The 17,639-nt window shown below is 39.0% G+C and overlaps 3 protein-coding genes across 3 annotated transcripts; 2 read left to right on the forward strand and 1 right to left on the reverse strand.

Moving 5' to 3' along the window:
• lin28aa (lin-28 homolog Aa) lies at nt 1–7,348 on the forward strand. Its single transcript, XM_087806401.1, has 5 exons — nt 1–18; nt 71–132; nt 589–880; nt 4,246–4,430; nt 7,058–7,348. The coding sequence occupies exons 1-5, from the start codon at nt 1–3 to the stop codon at nt 7,281–7,283; spliced, it is 783 nt and encodes a 260-aa protein (XP_087662527.1). The 3' UTR covers nt 7,284–7,348.
• A 3,180-nt stretch (nt 7,349–10,528) lies between these two features.
• Nucleotides 10,529–14,141, forward strand: mecr (mitochondrial trans-2-enoyl-CoA reductase). The gene is made up of 10 exons (XM_087805618.1): nt 10,529–10,833; nt 10,979–11,076; nt 11,158–11,289; nt 11,590–11,733; nt 11,977–12,079; nt 13,031–13,133; nt 13,260–13,333; nt 13,391–13,451; nt 13,516–13,588; nt 13,741–14,141. Exons 1-10 carry the CDS (start codon nt 10,640–10,642, stop codon nt 13,905–13,907), a joined length of 1,149 nt encoding a protein of 382 aa, XP_087661744.1. The 5' UTR covers nt 10,529–10,639; the 3' UTR covers nt 13,908–14,141.
• Nucleotides 14,142–14,942: 801 nt separating this feature from the next.
• On the reverse strand, nt 14,943–17,600 carry smpdl3b (sphingomyelin phosphodiesterase acid like 3B). The gene is made up of 8 exons (XM_087806402.1): nt 17,540–17,600; nt 17,252–17,465; nt 17,071–17,168; nt 16,865–17,008; nt 16,626–16,795; nt 15,638–15,818; nt 15,393–15,526; nt 14,943–15,317 (listed from the first exon to the last, which is right to left on the reverse strand). Exons 1-8 carry the CDS (start codon nt 17,598–17,600, stop codon nt 14,943–14,945), a joined length of 1,377 nt encoding a protein of 458 aa, XP_087662528.1.
• Nucleotides 17,601–17,639: the final 39 nt, after the last annotated feature.

Below are 17,639 nucleotides of genomic sequence, written 5' to 3' on the forward strand. Positions count from 1 at the left end.
ATGACCGAGGGAGAGAGTGTGAGTCGAGGGGGTTTATTGACGAGAAATGGTCATTTGTAAGTGACCACAGCAAGAGGAGAGTGGTGGAGCCTCCACGGGAAAAGAGGAAGAAACTCGGGAACATGGCAGAAGGTAAGTTGGGTTAAGTTTTATTTTTTTCAAGGGGAGGGAATTATCCAAGAAAAGGGGGTGTGTGGTGGGGGGTGGCTGGGTTTCCTTTGCATTGTCTTTACATTTTTTGGGGAGGAGAGGGGGATTCTTCAACAGATTCTGGCCTGATGACCACCCACCCCCTCCTTCTCTCACACACACCCCACATTGTTTAGGGGGGAATAGGGTTCGCCAGCCCCCATTTGTTTACGTCCTTTCCCTCTCACTGCATTTTGCATGAAAGTGGCAATCTGCGTGGATTTAACCCGGCGTGTGGGCTGACATTTTTGGAGAATCTTGGGTGCTTATTTTGACTCAAGGCAAAGCCGAAGACATGGGATCTGTGTCCAACCAGGAATTCCCAGGTGGAGTAAACGAAAATAGTTGATCAATGAATTGAACCGTGATAGGTTTTTTTTTATTAAACCCAACTTAACAATGTGTTTGGCCTAAACCTCCCTTCGATTTTAATTGGAAACATACGTATCATTTTAATCATGCAATTTTCACAAATGGATTCTGTCTTGAATTTGTGATTTTTTTTTTTTTTTTTTTAGGGGTTTGTAGGACCGACGAGGACGAGGGTCCGAGCACCGAGGAGGACTCGCAGTCGTTCCACGGACTCGGCTTGTGTAAATGGTTCAACGTCCGCATGGGCTTCGGTTTCCTGTCCATGACCAACAGAGAGGGGGTCCCCCTGGACGAACCGGTGGATGTATTCGTTCATCAGGTAGGAAAAAAACACGAGGTTCATCGCGATTAATTAATCGTGGCCAATTAATCCAAAGTCCTCTCACCTGGTCCCGGTTCATTGTCTCGGGTAAAAGCCAACTCAGGTGTTCCAAAAGTTTTTGTTTTTTGGCCTTATATTGTTTTTCTTTTGTGTTGAAATCGAATCGATCGATCCACGTTTTTCTGTAGGTGGGTGTTTGATCATGAGTGTGGGGGGGACATGTGTTTGAGTGGACGAGGCCTCCTCGTGGTTGAGATGCTCACCTACATGCTGAGCTTATGTGCCCCCAAATCTATCTATCTAAATCACTATTTCTGTTATATTGATCTAATCTAAGGATGATTATCGGGTGTGTCTAAAGCTTATTTTATCAATCCTTATTTTAGATATTCAGGATCACAGGTACACTTGAATGGGTGAATAAAGTGGATATTTGGCTCAAACATTTTCTAATGACATTTTTTATTAAGGTGGAATTAATTTTATATTAAAAATTCTCAACAATATCACATGTTAAGAGCAAAACATAACATACACCAGAGTTAATTGATTATTTCTATTATTTATCTTTAAATAATACAATAAATTTTAAGAAAAACTGTGTCAGGGCATATTTGATAAGTCACTCAACATTGGGAACATTACAATCGAAAGGGCTTGATTAAAACTAACGAAAAAGCTTTGTTATTGTTAAGTGTTATTTCAAGAATAATATAAATCCATGTATAGATTATTGGTGGAAGTTTTTTAATGGGTCTACAAGTTTAAAGTTAACATGAAGGGGTTAAACTTTTCCCTCTCCACGCTGCTGTCTGATAAGAAAAGAAAAAAAAACCTCGGCGTGAGCCTCCACTTCACCTCAAGGTTGCTGTCATAAATGATTAAAGATTTGCCCAGCCGGGCTTGTGGCCCCCCTCCGGTCTGCCTGTGTGGTAATGGTCTACGGCATCTTATTGGAAGGGAAATTACAAGGTTTATTTCAATGCAAGACCCCCTGGTGGGGGGCATTAGCTTACCAAAGTGTGATTCTCTTTGTGTTTCTGTGTTATTGTTAAAATGCAACTACAGTTCTAATCAACTTTAGCGCTTTGATTAAATTATTAAAATCACACTATAAAGAAGCTTAACTATTTGTTTTTAATGCTTTTGAAATCAAATCACATATTTGCATGAGAAAACTTTTCTTAAAAATAGACGTAACTTTTTTTGCCACACAAACTGAGCAAGTTGGTTGAATTATAGTGCAAATATAAAATATTTTTTATGATGCCAACGTTCTGGTAATGTTAGCAACTAGCATCTTGCATTAATGAAGCCGCTAATAACATAAAGACAATCTGTTGTTAAACCATTAACCAGGGTTTTCATCTCTTATGATATTTCTGTGTAGATTTTTGATATTTTCTTTTCCTCTGGCATCCTAAAAGATGGATGCTTCTGAACCACAAACAAAATGTGGCCTCTACAAAGGTTATATATATATATATATATATATATATATATGTGTGTGTATGTATATATATATATATATATGCATGTATATACATTTCAACATTGATAAATGTTAAAGTTGTGTCATATGTTTGATTAAACAATAACTAAATCCTTTCAGACAACCTTCGACAACAATAAAATGCATGAATTAATTTAATGAAAATACAAGGTTAATACTCACACACTTTTCATATTAAAACAATTCAGGTAACTAAAAAAAAGTGATGAGAAGCAGATGGTGTGCTTCTTTATTTTGTTAAATAATCTGTCTGGTTTAATTTTTAAATCTAGCGTTGAGTTTTTACTCTAAAAATGTTTGATCAAAGATGTGTGTGTATATATATATATATATCGTTCCAAACTTAATAACTGTCAGGTATAACAACTTATTCTTCTACCGTTTGTGACAAAAAAAGGACAGCGCGTGTCGCTGATGGATTGTAAGGAGTTATGGAAATATAGCCGGCCTCAACCCTAAAATTAGCGGCCGCGTGTCAAGGGAAATAAACTCCCAGGATCCTAAGGCCCTTTGTGCAGGTGGACAATGGACCCCGCATCTGAAAAGAGCCCTCCTCAACCGTGACAGAGTCCCTCTTTGTCTCTGCGGCCATCCCGGCTTTTGTCCCTCGCAGCTCTGATGTCTTCTTTTATGTGGCAGAGTTTGCAGACACATTTTGACCATAATTTACAGTGGACCCCTCCTCCTCGCACTGGCCCTCCAAAAAAACATGCCTTAACATCAGGCCCCCTTCATGTCGGGGGCCTCGCCGGGCTGACCTACCTGTCTGTGGAAATAACTGAACTTTATGTTTTGGGGAGTGGGGACCATTGTGGGGGGTTTAGAGGGGGCCCTGGGTCACACATGGAAGAGGAAGTGGGTTAACGGCTGAAGGGGCCTGATTGGGCGGAGACGCTCTGGACATGCATGTTGGGCGACAGGGCTCATCGTCATACATGTCGGATGATAAACAGAGTACTTGGAAAGTTGTTTGAAAGTATTGTTGTAACAGTCTGCTAGCCAACCATCCTCCCTGTCCAGATCTCATCGTGAAAATGCTCGACTATAATTTATATTGTATAAAATACTTTTGAACTATGGCGAGCTCAACTAAAGAATTAGCTCCTCATTTATTTTAACATTTAGGATTTGTCAAATCCTGAGGAAGTCTCTCCTTTCTTAACCCATAGATTGACTAAGACGAGACTCTGATTGATTCATGATTGTGATCGAATCTACTCACTAAAGTTTCCTTATCTCTGGTGAGGACAATTAAACCCAATCATCAGACATTTTTAAGATGATTTTCTTTGAATAACTTGATGAAAAAAAGCCGTGGGTGAGCATGAGCTTTTGTTTACAATCCTGTGGATCCATTGTTATTCCATCGATAAGGTGAGTCGACCGCTGTTGACGTTTCTCATAATCATTAAGCTTCTGCTTTCCATCGGCCCCCCGAACGAGATCATCTCAAGGTGCCAGTCATCCTCGTAAAAAAACGTTATCATCGTGTGTCTTCTCTGCCAAACAACCATCCGAGGAATGTCATCCTGATCCCCGAACCTCCCCATGCTGATTTCTCACCCCACCCCCCTACCCCTGCCGCTAACCCTTGCATCCTGCGGTTGAGGGCTAGTGCTGGTGGTCAGTGTGTTAGTGGAGCTTTGTGATGTGGTTGGGGGCAGGAGTGTGGAATGCTGTTCCTCCAGCGGGGGAGGGGTTGAAGGTTATCCTCGACAGGTTTGCCACGCAAACATGGAGGGACAAAGAAGCATTAAGTGATGCCGAGAGATTACCGACCACTTCCAGATTTGCCAAAGTTTTCTCCGAAACGCTTAATAAAAGTTTTGATGTTTTGGGTTTTTTTCAGAGCAAGTTGCACATGGATGGCTTCCGCAGCCTGAAGGAGGGCGAGGCCGTCGAGTTCACCTTCAAGAAGTCGTCGAAGGGTCTGGAGTCGCAGAAAGTGACGGGACCCGGGGGCATCCACTGTCTGGGGAGCGAGCGGCGACCGAAAGGCAAGAAAGTCCAGAAACGACGATCCAAAGGCGATAGGTAAGGAGTTGTGGGGGAAAAATGTCCACAAATAAATGTAGTAACTTTTCCCTCCGCCATCAAAGAGGCAGGTTGTCCTGAACCTGCTTATGGTTCAGAGGTGAACAAAAAAATTCTCAAGTCAGAGAAGAAACATTAAGAAACGCGATGAGAAAATGCCTGCATCCACCAATGACCAAATTGGATCGAATAAGTACAAAATAATCAATCAAAAATCCTTCTTTGATTCCAAGGGTAGCCCCGAATGGGTTTTTCACCAATACACTAGTGTTTGGTGCATGAAATCGCTGATAAGGTTTTAGGATTCATTGTAATCATTTAGGGCACTGTTTCAAAATGGTGGTTAAGAGCCAAAGATGGCATCTTTGAAAACAAAGAACATTGATGAAACCGTGGTTGAAGTTTCGTGATACAATCAGTTTCTTTTGCTTTTAACTGTCATACCAAGTTGATTATATTTTAAATTATGCTATAAAAACAATATTTCATATTACTTTATTAGTTCTAGAGTCTAATTTGCTAAACACCCCATTGTTGTGACCCGTTTGAGTCCAATATCCAAAACAGCTTCCCTTTTTAATTCTCCTTCCTCTTCCTACTCTACCAACCCCCAACTCCATTTCTGGCAAGGGTCACACCAGCAGGGTTGACGTGTGACCTGGATCAATAACTGTTTAAATCTGCTGGCCCCTGGTGAATTCACACCCAACTGCCCTCTCTAAATCTCATCTACCAATCAGAGTCAACTCTGAAACCATAATAAAGTCCACTTATTATAATAACTCTTAATCTGAAACAGGAGGAACTTAACTGATGTGAGGATGTTGGTGACGTAAAGGATGTTTCCTCAATATGTGATTGAAAATAGAATTTTTCTTGAAAAAAAATTACTCTTATTCTTTTTTGGGGGTCAATCTTTGAATGGTCTTCAGGGTTGGGGGAGTCAACTTCACCATACTGTCAGTTGTGATTAGAGCCAGGGAGTAGTCGGTGTGAGAACAGGGATCATTACCGCTTCAAAGAGTCCTGAGAGGCCTGCAGTGGCTCAATAAATCTCACAGACCACACTGATCCACGGATAAGATATCACTCCCCTCTGGCATATTTCATCATGTTGTTCCGCCGCTCACACTTGCTTTGGGGATCGTACGGACCCTGGAACGGGGAGAGTGTGGCGGCGTGTGAGAGGAGGGCCGGTTCTAACTGCGGGGGGGTCCACAAGTGGCAACATTTTCTTACGTTGGGTGAATATTTCTGAATGAAGTGTAAAAAAAAAAAAAGGCAACTTCTGTCCATTTAATTGATAACAGATGCAAGAGCCCAGGCAAGCGGGTGAAAGGTCACTGTTGTCATAGCAACAGTGTATGAGTAAATGTAAGAGGAAGGGGGGGTGGGCTGGGGATTGGACTCTAGGGTTAAAGAACTGAGGAGAAGGCGGGAGGAAGGGAGGGGGGTCAGGGTTCAGAGGTCATTACTGCAGCTTTTCCAAGACAAAGGACCACTTCCCAGTCCCTCCACTTGCCTCCTGATGGATGCTCATATAAGGGAGGCTCGGCCATGTGATGGTATAGACTTTGACATTAGTGCCACAAAGCCCGTTGACCGCCCTACGCCCACCACACATCTGTCTTCAACCACGGAGCGCGTGGCCGTTCTAAAGGTGGCTCCTTATATGACCACGCGTGTCCATCACTAGTCTAGTTCAATGGTGACAAAAGCGACAGTCTTGCATCTGTGCAGCTGTTCGGCGCAGACGGCGAGTTTTTCTTTCATGAACAGCTTGAGGGCCAAAAACGGACTATTCACCGGTCCTCCCAATGAATGTCCATTTTTGGTTTTCCTTTTAATCTACATATGGAAATCAATAGTTGTTTTAATATTAATTGATTAGCGGGTCATTTTTTATTTATTTATTTAACGATAATGTTGCTTTCTTCACAATCCGACTTTTCTCCTGAATATTCATGAAAGAAATGTATTTCTATATCAATATTTTAGGTAAAACTATGTAAGTTGGTCGGCTTATATACTGTTGCTTATGACGTGTTTATTGTCCAACCATTGTACTACATATCGCAGTGCGTTTTTGGTCGTGCACTTCTGACTGTGTGACCTGAAATGCCCTTTTACGCGGTCAACGACAAAAACGAAACTCTAGAGCAAATGCTACCCCCTATTGGCTAAAATGTGTAACTACAATTTTAGTAGTTTGCTACTAATACTATTTTGTAGAGAAAAACGCCTTATTAGAAGTATCATTTTACATTAAGTAGAGGTAAAACGGGGATTTTTTTTCATTTGAAAAAACATTTCATTATAAAAGCCAGAACATGATTAAACAAGGAGACCTCCTGAGGGATCAATAAAGTTCTATCTAATAGGGTGTTGTGTAAAACTGCACAAATTATTGGGATTTGTTTTTTTAAGGGCTTAATCAAAGTTATTAAATAAATAAAAGGTTCTGAAATGACTTTGTCCTTTAAAAAAAATAGATATTTACAAAAATTGCATACCTCCAACCCTTTTTAGTGAACAGTTGTGATCCTTTAAACACATTACACATGCTGTAGAACCAAAAAGTCCTCCTGTTTCTAATCTAATAGGTCTGTGATGATCTCTGCTCTCAGGTGCTACAACTGTGGAGGGCTGGACCACCACGCCAAAGAGTGCAAGTTGCCACCCCAGCCCAAGAAGTGCCATTTCTGCCAGAGCATCGAGCACATGGTCGCCCACTGCCCAATCAAAGCACAGCAGTCCTCACCGGGTTCTCAGGGAAATCCGTCGCCCGTCAAAGGAGACGACGACGAGGAGGAGCACAGCTACTTGGCACCGCCTCCAGAAAGCTCCGATTAAACCAGGGAAAACATTGGAGGTGGAAGCACAGAGGCCAATCAAAGTGGCATCGATGGAGCAGTGGGATGAAGGATCCCCCCCCCCCCCCCCCCCCCCACCCCTTCCTTTTCTCGGATCTACCTCAGGTTTAAAAAAAAAAAAAAAAAATACACACAAAGAATGTTTCTAAAGTTTAGTTTTTTGTTGGTGAAACACTCAGGAATACTGCTGATTTATTGCACTCATTTTTAATGTTAGACACACTGCTGACGAGTAGCAAGTGATTTAAGTTCCGTCTGCTTTGGTTTTTCCCACTCCTTTCTTCCATTTACGGTAATAATCGTTGTGTTTCTACATACGCTGCCTTACCTGCTTGTCTTCTTCCTGACTGTTACACCTCTCTTTAAGCAAAATATCAGGGATATCGTTGGGGGGGAGGGGTAGTTTTAGGCCATGTATTGGCTCATGCCAATATTGCAATTGACCATCCAGTTTTCCTGGGGCCAGATGAATGTCAGACCAGAAGTATTTTTCAGCTTTTGGGTACTTTTCTTTCATAAAAAAACATTAATTTTTAGAGATGGTTTTTTGGTCTCTGATGGAAGCCACTGATTGTATGCTATATATTCTTCTCAGGAACCAGTTTAGGGATATGGATTAGATAGCTTGTGTGCTACAGTATTAATGCTTAAAAAAAAATGTCAATACCGTAACTGCTGTGTGTGAATACTACTACTTTTGAAATACCTCGACTTGGAATGGACTGCAATTGCTGGATGTGTCCGTCGTCACTGCTGCCACGGCTGCATTTACGTTACAAGCCTTATCGTGCCGTTTAGACATATCATGAAAATGAATAGCTTTTTTAATTTGGTACATGCAAACAAACGCTGTGAGGCAAGTGGTTCTAATGTTCTGGTCAATCTCAGAGGAAATATTCATTCTAAGCCTTGTAATGTGAATGTAGTTGAGAATACTTGACTGGGTTACTGAGGACGTCCGACAAGCTCTCCTCTTACTTGAATACAGAAAATGAGATGGTTTTTCTCTTCGTCTATCTGAAATGAACGTCATGTCGGTAGATATTTAGGACATCACCTCCTTCTTTTTAACCCTTTTCGTGTGGGGTTTTAGCTCAGAAACACCGAGCGTGCACTGAGGAGCCTGTAGAAGTAGCTAGCTTAATCAGCTTTTTTGTTTTCTTTTACTCCCGTTTTACAGGAGAGGCTGATGAGACTTCCATTTAATATATGTAAAAGTTATCTTTTTTTTTCTTTTTTTAAAAGAGAAAAGGAATCATGCTACTTTATTTATTTTCATCCAAGAGTGCTGCAGCTTCTCCTCGTGCGCCGGTTGAAGCCTCACAACAAAGCAAGTCGATGCAGTAGAAATACAGTCTTAAAATAATATATTGCAACACAAACGCAACCATAACACAGTGTGAAGGTACATTGTGTCATGACGACTGAAACTGTGATTTAGTTTTTTTTTTTGTGTGAACTTTTTTTTAATCTATGCCAAGACCAATGCAATGTTACTCTGCACTAATCATGTGTGAGATGCATTATTTTTTCTGTATTGATTGAAATCTTTTTTTTTTAAAGCGTCTTTCTTTAAAGGCATGTCTTTAAAATGTTTTTGTTTTTTTAACTTTAATACGCAGCTGCTTCATTACAAGAAATAGATCTGGCTCAGCTAAGGAAAATACCAAATCTGAAAACTCAGGGATTTTTTCTTTTTCAGTAGGTAAATTATTTAAATTAGTTTTTTTTATAAATCAATAATCTGTAGGAGAAGGTTAAAAAAAAGGATTAGAAATTCTCTCATATGACTCCACTATCATTTGCTTAAGTTGCAACATGCCATGAAATGAAGAAATCTTCTATTATTGTTTTGTTTTTTCCCCATGTTTAATCGTTGTAGATTGGGATGTAGTAGGATATCGTAAAAGGAGTTTCGTAGAATATTCTGTGAAGTTGTCTCGTCTCAATACATGCTCGGTGTGTCAGACTATCAATGCTTGTGACAAAAATGTCTTCACAGGATTCTTTTCTTTTCATTTAAACGCTCGATTTATGTTTCTCCCTTCAAATGCCTCAAGTTGGTCATGTATCGGCCTGAAAAGGATTGAATTAAAACTCTGTTTATTGTGATTTGTCAGGTGTTAGATGGCTTAGCTTCCCCTTGAAAAGTCTGGAGAGGATGATGTTCTCAGGGTAGTGATTATAGCATATGCTGTTTATGAATAATTCCCTTGCCATGTCTTTTTCATGGTGCATCTTTTTGACCATCAGCCATTTACATTTTGTTGTGATGTATGTATTCCAGTAAATGGCTCCCTCCCAAAATATGTGCATTTATAACTGATGAATGTATCCTATCGCAGAACCATAATGGCTTTCTCAGGTGATTATTGGCTAGTTTGTCAAAAATGAGCAGCATGTGAACTTTAAGTATTGACTGTGGTTATGCTACTATGTGTAAAAGCTCTGCTCCATTTCCTAATAAATCTGTCAATATCACGCGTGTCCTGGTGTCGTCTTTTTACAGCATCCAATCAACACGTTTCTGTTCAACTCTTTTTTTAAGTAGTTATGTTTTGGCAAAATGATATGGGTCAGAATTCACTTCTCGTGTTCACTTCTGATGTTAATATTGGTTGTTTTTTTTTATTCAGATTTTGACAAATTAATTAAACAATTAGATAAATGAACATATCAAAATGAAGGTTAAAGCTGTCTTAATCCCTTAACATAAATAAATAAATGGCAAATAAATGGTCCCCATATATATATATATATTTTTCAAAACTAATTAAATAATTCTTAATATTTACGCTAACCCCCTTTTAAACCATGTTTACCTATTTGGTGAATCTATCTTTAGAAAATCATCTTAATGCTGCCCCATATATTAATTGTATTCTTATTTTCATGAGTATTTGTACTATGTTATTTGGCAAATAATATATATATATAAAGATGTAAATATTCATCTAAAAACATTTCAAATATTTTAAATCATTAGAGAAGTTAAGGCATATGACAAAAATGTTTTTACACATACATTGTATCCAGTAAAATGTTTTAAATAGAATTACGACCAATGTGGATCTAGTCTTTTAATTTTAATGAAAAATATATTCCTTTGTTTGATGTATTTAACTCTGAATAAATACATACGTTAAACGAATGCATTACGATCACTAACACGTGTAGCCACTGGGGGCGCTGTTTGTTTACATCCTTATGACCTCGTACGACGATCCAACATGGCCGCCCACCTCATAGCATGTTAGCAATGCTAAACACAAAATACAACGTTTCTGTCTAACGCAGCGTTTCCTTTCCAGTGTCAACGTTGCTGCGCGCGTCGCTATGTTGTTGCCACTACATAAGCTGTGTTGGAGAAGTCAGAGAGCCTTTAGACAAAGTAGCGCCGCTGTGTTCGTGAAACTATTCGGGCTTCGTGATGTTAACGTGTGTCACTTCAGTCAGTCTGCTGGACTCTCAGCACAAACATGTCAGTCCCTCCAGTACACAAACCACGGAGACCCAACTCAAGTAGTCAGGTAACACTCAACCAATATGATTTTAAATATTTTGGAAGAGCTGGAGCTTTGGAGATTAAACAAAAACACCTTGCATTTTATGAAATTGATATTCTTGCATTCATGGTTGACTGGTGTGGATTTTTAAGGCGTTTTCTATGCACAGGATGGAAGATGTTGTTCTGCCAGGAGTCAAGAAAAATGATGTTTTAGTTAAAATCCTTGCAGCTCCCATCAACCCGTCTGACATGAACATGATACAAGGTATTTCCTGGAGCCTTTGTTCATTCATCATTGTAATCCATGTATATATGACACATTAAACATCATGGGTTTGTGTAAAAGGGACTTATGCTATTCTACCTGAGCTTCCTGCGGTCGGCGGCAACGAAGGCGTTGCTGAGGTGATGGAGGTTGGCAGTCAGGTGAAGACACTCAAAACAGGAGACTGGGTCATTCCTAGAGATGCTGGTCTTGGTAAGTGAGAGCTTTTTTTCAAATTAATGTTTATACACGCATTTCCTTCTCCCTATCTTTCTGCATTTTCCATAAAGGATTACCACAGCAAGTCTGCACCACCATCTTAACCTATCTTGTGCATCATCTATATTTACATATCACTGGTTGTCTTCCTCTTTTTCTTCTTTGGTCACAATTGTGTGTCTCTTTTCCACGTGTGCCCACCATCTGGCCTCCCTTACTTTAGTCTTAAAGCGGCTCCACAGTGAGCTTCTCTATCTACACAACTGCATTTGATTGATCATTGTCTTAACGCAGGAACATGGAGGACACACGCTGTGCTTGCGGAGGACGACCTCATCTCGCTGCCCAATGACATTCCTTTGTTAGCAGCAGCAACACTTGGGGTGAACCCTTGCACGGCCTTTAGGATGCTTTCCGACTTCGAAAACTTGAAGCCTGGTTAGTTGGTTGTGTGAATTTATGTTTGCCAGTTATGCTCCCGCAGAGCGCCTACAGTATATACGTATATATATAGAATTTTATTTTTTTACTTAATTAAAATCGGATTTTGATCAACATGATGGGCACAGTGCATTTGTGCAAATCAAACATAAATGTTCGTTAATTGAATAAATGTGATGTTGATTTGCAAAATGATAACAATTATGTTAATTTAAACGCCCTTTCTTGTCTGTGCTCCAGGAGACACTATCATCCAAAACTCGGCCAACAGTGGAGTGGGTCAGGCTGTCATTCAGATTGCAGCAGCCAGAGGAATAAACACAATTAACATCGTCCGAGACAGGTAGATCCACGTGAGCAGACGAATGGTGGCTTATCCAAGTCCTCCGTCTACGGTCTTGAACATATGTGTTAAATTATGTAAATATATTTTATTGAAATCAATATATTCAACGTTGTTAAAACATACCCATAAAAATATGTTATAAAATACACATGTTGAAATGTACATTTTTGAAATGTACACAGCCGTTAAAATAAATATATATTTAAAAATATTTAAATTATATATACAGATATTAAAATATATATTAAAAACATGTTAAAAAATTCAAAGGTGTTAAAATATACAGATGTTAACCCCTGTGTTATCTCAGGGTCAAGGTGACAGAAAGGCCCGAAAACAAGTGTCTTTATCTTGTGTTGTTCTTAGGTCAAGGTTAACGACGGTCACTACTGAATATTTATGTCTGGAAGCCAGGGAGGTCGTTCATCTTCACCGTGAGACAACATAAGGGATACCATAAAAGATTTGTTTTGGGGCCTTCGGGTCACCTTGACCCTAAGACAACAAAAGGGTTAAAATATATCCTTAAAATATCTTACAAATAATCAGAGATGTTAAAAATAAATACGTGTATTTTAAAATCTGTACATTTAATTAATTTAATTTAAAAAAGAAATCAATACCCACAAGAAAATCTGGTTACATAGTTACTGACAAATTAACGCCTGTTTTTTAGTTTTTTCCTGCCACCAGCTTTTCATTAAAGAACCTTTTTTTAAAAGGTTCTTTAAGCATTCTGACTAGAAAATAATGGTGTAAAGGTTGTGGATGTTAATGTCATGAATACAATTCCAGACCGGTTCTAAGATATTGGGGGTTAAAAGAAGGATTCTTATGATAAAAAAATAAAGAAAACTTGCTTAAGAATCCTCATTGAGTTATGTTTAATGAAATAAAATGCAAAACAATTTCCGTTGTTGTGTAATGTTCTGCTTCTTGTTACCACAGACCAGATTTCTCGCAGCTGTGGGATAGGCTGAAAGCCATGGGAGCCAGTCATGTGATCAGAGAAGAAGAACTCAGACGACCTGAAATGAAGGAACTCTTCAAGGTCTGCAGAGTTTGTTTACTTATTGCCAGCACACTTTATATATATATATATATATATATATATATATATATATATATATATATATATATATATATATATCTCACCATCTTTTTTATATATTCTAAGATCTGTCCAAAGCCGACGTTGGCCTTGAACGGAGTTGGAGGCAAAAGTGCAACAGAACTGCTGCGTCATTTAAAGTGAGAATCTCTTGATGTTTAATGAGTTAAGAAACAGGAATAAGATCTTTCTCTCAGGGTTGGAGGAACCATGGTGACTTATGGAGGGATGTCCAAACAACCCGTCACTGTCCCTGTGGTGAGATCCATCAGATGGCTTTCAATTATGCTTTTTTTTTAATACCTTTTTTTTCTTCTTCCAGAGTGCTCTCATCTTCAAGGATGTGAAGGTTCGAGGCTTCTGGGTCACAGGATGGAAAAGGGATCATGCTCACGGTGGGTTGGTTCATTCTTCCATATTTTTATTTTGAGAAAAAATTAAATAAATCCTTGTCATTCAGTGACATTCAAGTTACATTTCAAATAAAAGTATATTTTGCCCTCTTTAATTCAAATGTGAAGGTGAATAAAAGGTGTTTTCTCTGCAGATGAAGGAGCATTCAGGGCCATGCTGGACGAACTTTGCTCTCTCTTGCGTCAGGGGAAGCTCACAGCTCCTGCCTGCACTGAGGTTTCACTCCACAGTTACCGTAAAGCTCTTGATGCTGCCATGAAGCCTTTTATTTCCTCTAAACAAGTACTGATCATGTCATGAGCTCTTGACTCCAGCGCTAATTCTGACAATGAGTTTCCACGTGAAAGTCAAGTTTTATCATCCGCCCTGGTTATCAGCATCATCACAGTCAAGATTGTCAGACCTGATCAGACCTTCCAGTAACGGATCACACGCTTAATCATTTCTCGTATCAATCTTGTAATTGCGTTTAACTCTAATTACAACTGATTGTAAAGTCCAAAGTATGTTCAATAAATACATAAAACCACACAATGCAATCAACTTATTTCCATCATTTTGCTGTCATAACTGGAGAAAGGTAATGACTTCCAAAGAAGGATAAAAGTGTCATTTTGTAACAGAGATGCACAACCATTCATGCACAAACACCTATTTATAGTTCTCTATCAACCACTTACTCGGAGTAATACTCCCAACAAGCTGGAAGCAAACTGGTAACCACAAAAAACTGGAACAATAATTATTTATGCAGGTAATATTTTAATTACTGTGAGCAACATTTTCATTTTTCATACACTATATAATGATTGGTTAAATCACTCATTTAGTAGAAAATCACCTGATTTTTAACAATGTTCTTCATTATGTAACTTTGAAGGTTCAAATATGTCACAACTAAATACTCATCTTGTTTTGTATATAATAAATGTTTCACACTGAAAATTGGCAAAAGTGAAAAAGAGAATTTACAACATTGCAGTTACACTAGGGGGAGCCAGAAACACTATTTTAAATATTACAGACTGGGCCTTTAAGTAAAACGTCTAAAAAATAATCTACAATTGAACTTGCTTTATACCCACAATGCATTGGAAGAGCTTGCGCATTATGTTCCTCTTATTGCTTTTAACAGAAGCTTATCCCAGCTACATAGGGCGAGGGGCAGGTCCACCCTTGATAGATATATAGCAGAGCACATCAATAAGGTTTTGGACAGCTGGGTAAACTGATCAGTAATACTCTTTCGTTTTTTACTTCAAAAATCAATTACTAAAAGAAGATAATGTCTTTACAAATTAGTTTGAGTGATTCATTTGTGCGTCAACAGCGTGGTCACAACAGCCCATAATTTCCAGTAAGAGTAAGGGCGGTGGCCACAAAGAGGATTTGCAGCAGACTTGCTTGTAAAGATGCAGCTCCTTCTTCTACCAGACAGCGTTCGTACCTCTCAAAGTCCACCTCTCTGGCCGCACACACGTGGTCCACCCTACAGTCTTCGTCGCACACCCTCCGGTCGTAGTTGACCGAATTAAACTCGTAGTACTTCTGCAGGTATAAGGGCTCGCTGGCTATTCTCTCCAGAACCCTGTGCATGGAGGAAGGCGAAGCAAGATTTACGTTGAAGCTCTCCGTCAGCCTGTACTCCTTCTCCCAACGTTCCGTTGCCCTATTTGCATGAGTCAGGTTGAGGTAGTAGGTCACCACATCCTGGATTTGAGTGAAAACAAAAACCCCAAACATTAATGGAAGTTTCAATGCGACAAGCTATAATTGAGGTTATACTTTAACAAGAAGAGTTTCTGTGTTGTATTCAAAGATGCGAATGCCGGGGTTGTTTGCTCCGTCCACCACTCCTGGGAGGGTCGTCATCCAAGGTGTGACGCCTGGACTGAGGAACATGGTGCTGATGGGCTTTCCTGTGATTAAAATAAAACATTATTTAAAGTTAATGTGCAAACATGGCCCTTTGGCTTCATGAGCACTGGGTAAAATTCCAGTAACCTGGCACTTTCAAGGTCAATATGTACCTTGAGTGTCGTAGAACATGCGGAAGGAGTCTGTGTGATGGTGACCAAAGAACTGTCCGAGGATCACAGGATGGTGCTTCTGGATCAGCTGTAGATACCGTTCGTTGAAATGTGACCGGAACCAGGCTTTACTTCTCTTCTTCTCGAAGAAACCGGGGGGAACATGTCCGATGATGTACACCTGAAAGATGGTTTAGAAAGAAGACAGATTGATCAACTAAAAGTGAAAATGCAGCATGTTTTTAGAATACGTTTCATAGACTACATTGAGACGATAGAAAAATGTAGGTAAAACCTTCGAACAATTCTGTTTAACAAAATAATTCAATATTAAATGAGAATTTGAGGTTTAAATGTAAAACATTTTTATTTTTCTGCTTATTATCTATAATCTGTGGGTTACTTTCTGAAGTAAATGATCAACTTACTTTACATCATTGTTTATTTTTATTCACATTTTTACTTTTTTTCATGATTTTCTTCCACAATTTCCTGCAAAAATATACATATTTAATATGCATAATGGATTGGTAAATACAGAATATATCTTTTTGATCAGCCAATGTAAGTAAGAAATTCTTATTCTTATTCTTCTTTTGTCATGTCAATTCTTTCACAAAACATATTCAAAATTCAAAAACCATTACCAACCAAAACAATAATTTAAATTTATTAAAACATTCAAAATGGAAAAAAATACAAACATAAAAGAACAATTAAACTGAAAAAAAACGTTTAATTTTTTTACTTTACATTTTTTTATTTATACATTTTTATCCTTATACACAAATATCATGTTTCCTCCAGTATTTCATCATTATGACTACTATGTTAACCCTAAAGATATTTGTCCCAAAAGGTTATTACAATTGTTACATCTTCATCAAGAGCTTGAGACGTAAAACATTAAGGTTTGGAGCTCCAAGGCCGAGTTCCACCAGGATGTTCCAGGTTTTTAATATTTTTTAAATTAAACACATGCACTTGCCTTCTCTTGGTTCTTAGAAGCCTCCGTGAGGATGTTGTCCGCCCACTGGAACTGGCCGCCAGGGTCATCAGTATTCATCGGCGTCTTATTCTGGTCATAGTAGAGGTTTGTGTTCAGAACCATGATCCTGAAGCCGGTTTGGTTTAGCAGCTTCTCACTGTAATAACCACCTGTAGCAGAGGAAAAAAACATTGGATATTAGATCATGAAATGGTTAAAGAAAAAATAAGAATGTTTACTTAGTCTGAAGGTTTTCCGTGACTCTGGCTCCAACCAATCTTCCCACATCTCACTTATTTTAGAGTAGAGGTTATTCGCATTTTCTGGAAGCTGATTTTTGGGATGGTAGTCGTGATTTCCCAGCGCTGTATACACTTTGGTCGCTGAGAAGGAGAAGGATTGGTTACACCATGAAGAAAAAAAAAAGAAAGTATCTTGAACTCACTTGGAAAGACAGTTTTGATGATTTGAGTGAGTTTCCTGATAATATCGAGCACAGCATCTTCCCCCAGATCTTCATCAGGCACATGTGGGGTGTCATCACTGATGCAAATACCAAGATTTTTTGTATTTATTTTACTCTCTCACAAACGACTCATAATGGATATTTAGCAATAATTTCATACCCTGTCCACACAATAAAATCTGGATCTGGGAGAATTTTCTTCATGGCGAGTATTGATGAGTTGATAAGGTGCAACGGCGAGTCGCACACATAGTCTCCATAGTTTCCAGCACCGTTAGCAGGTATAGATCCGCTGGATGCACACACCTGTTCAGGGTCATCAGTCAGTCTGTAGCTTGGATCCCAATGCAGATCCGTGACATGCCAGAAATTTCCTGAAGAAAAGAAAAGTGTTTGGTCTTTTAAAACGTAAGAACTGAGGGAATGGTGACATCAATGCTCGACTTACCCGAAAGGCCAGAAACGCTCTTGAAAAGCAGGTAAAAGAGAGCGAGCTTCACTGCCGACATGTTGAAGAAGAGTTTGCTGATGTCAAACTAAGAAGTCTA

This window comes from Callionymus lyra, chromosome 13 (assembly GCF_982586985.1).
Source record: "Callionymus lyra chromosome 13, fCalLyr1.hap1.1, whole genome shotgun sequence".
Lineage (NCBI taxonomy): Eukaryota > Metazoa > Chordata > Actinopteri > Syngnathiformes > Callionymidae > Callionymus > Callionymus lyra.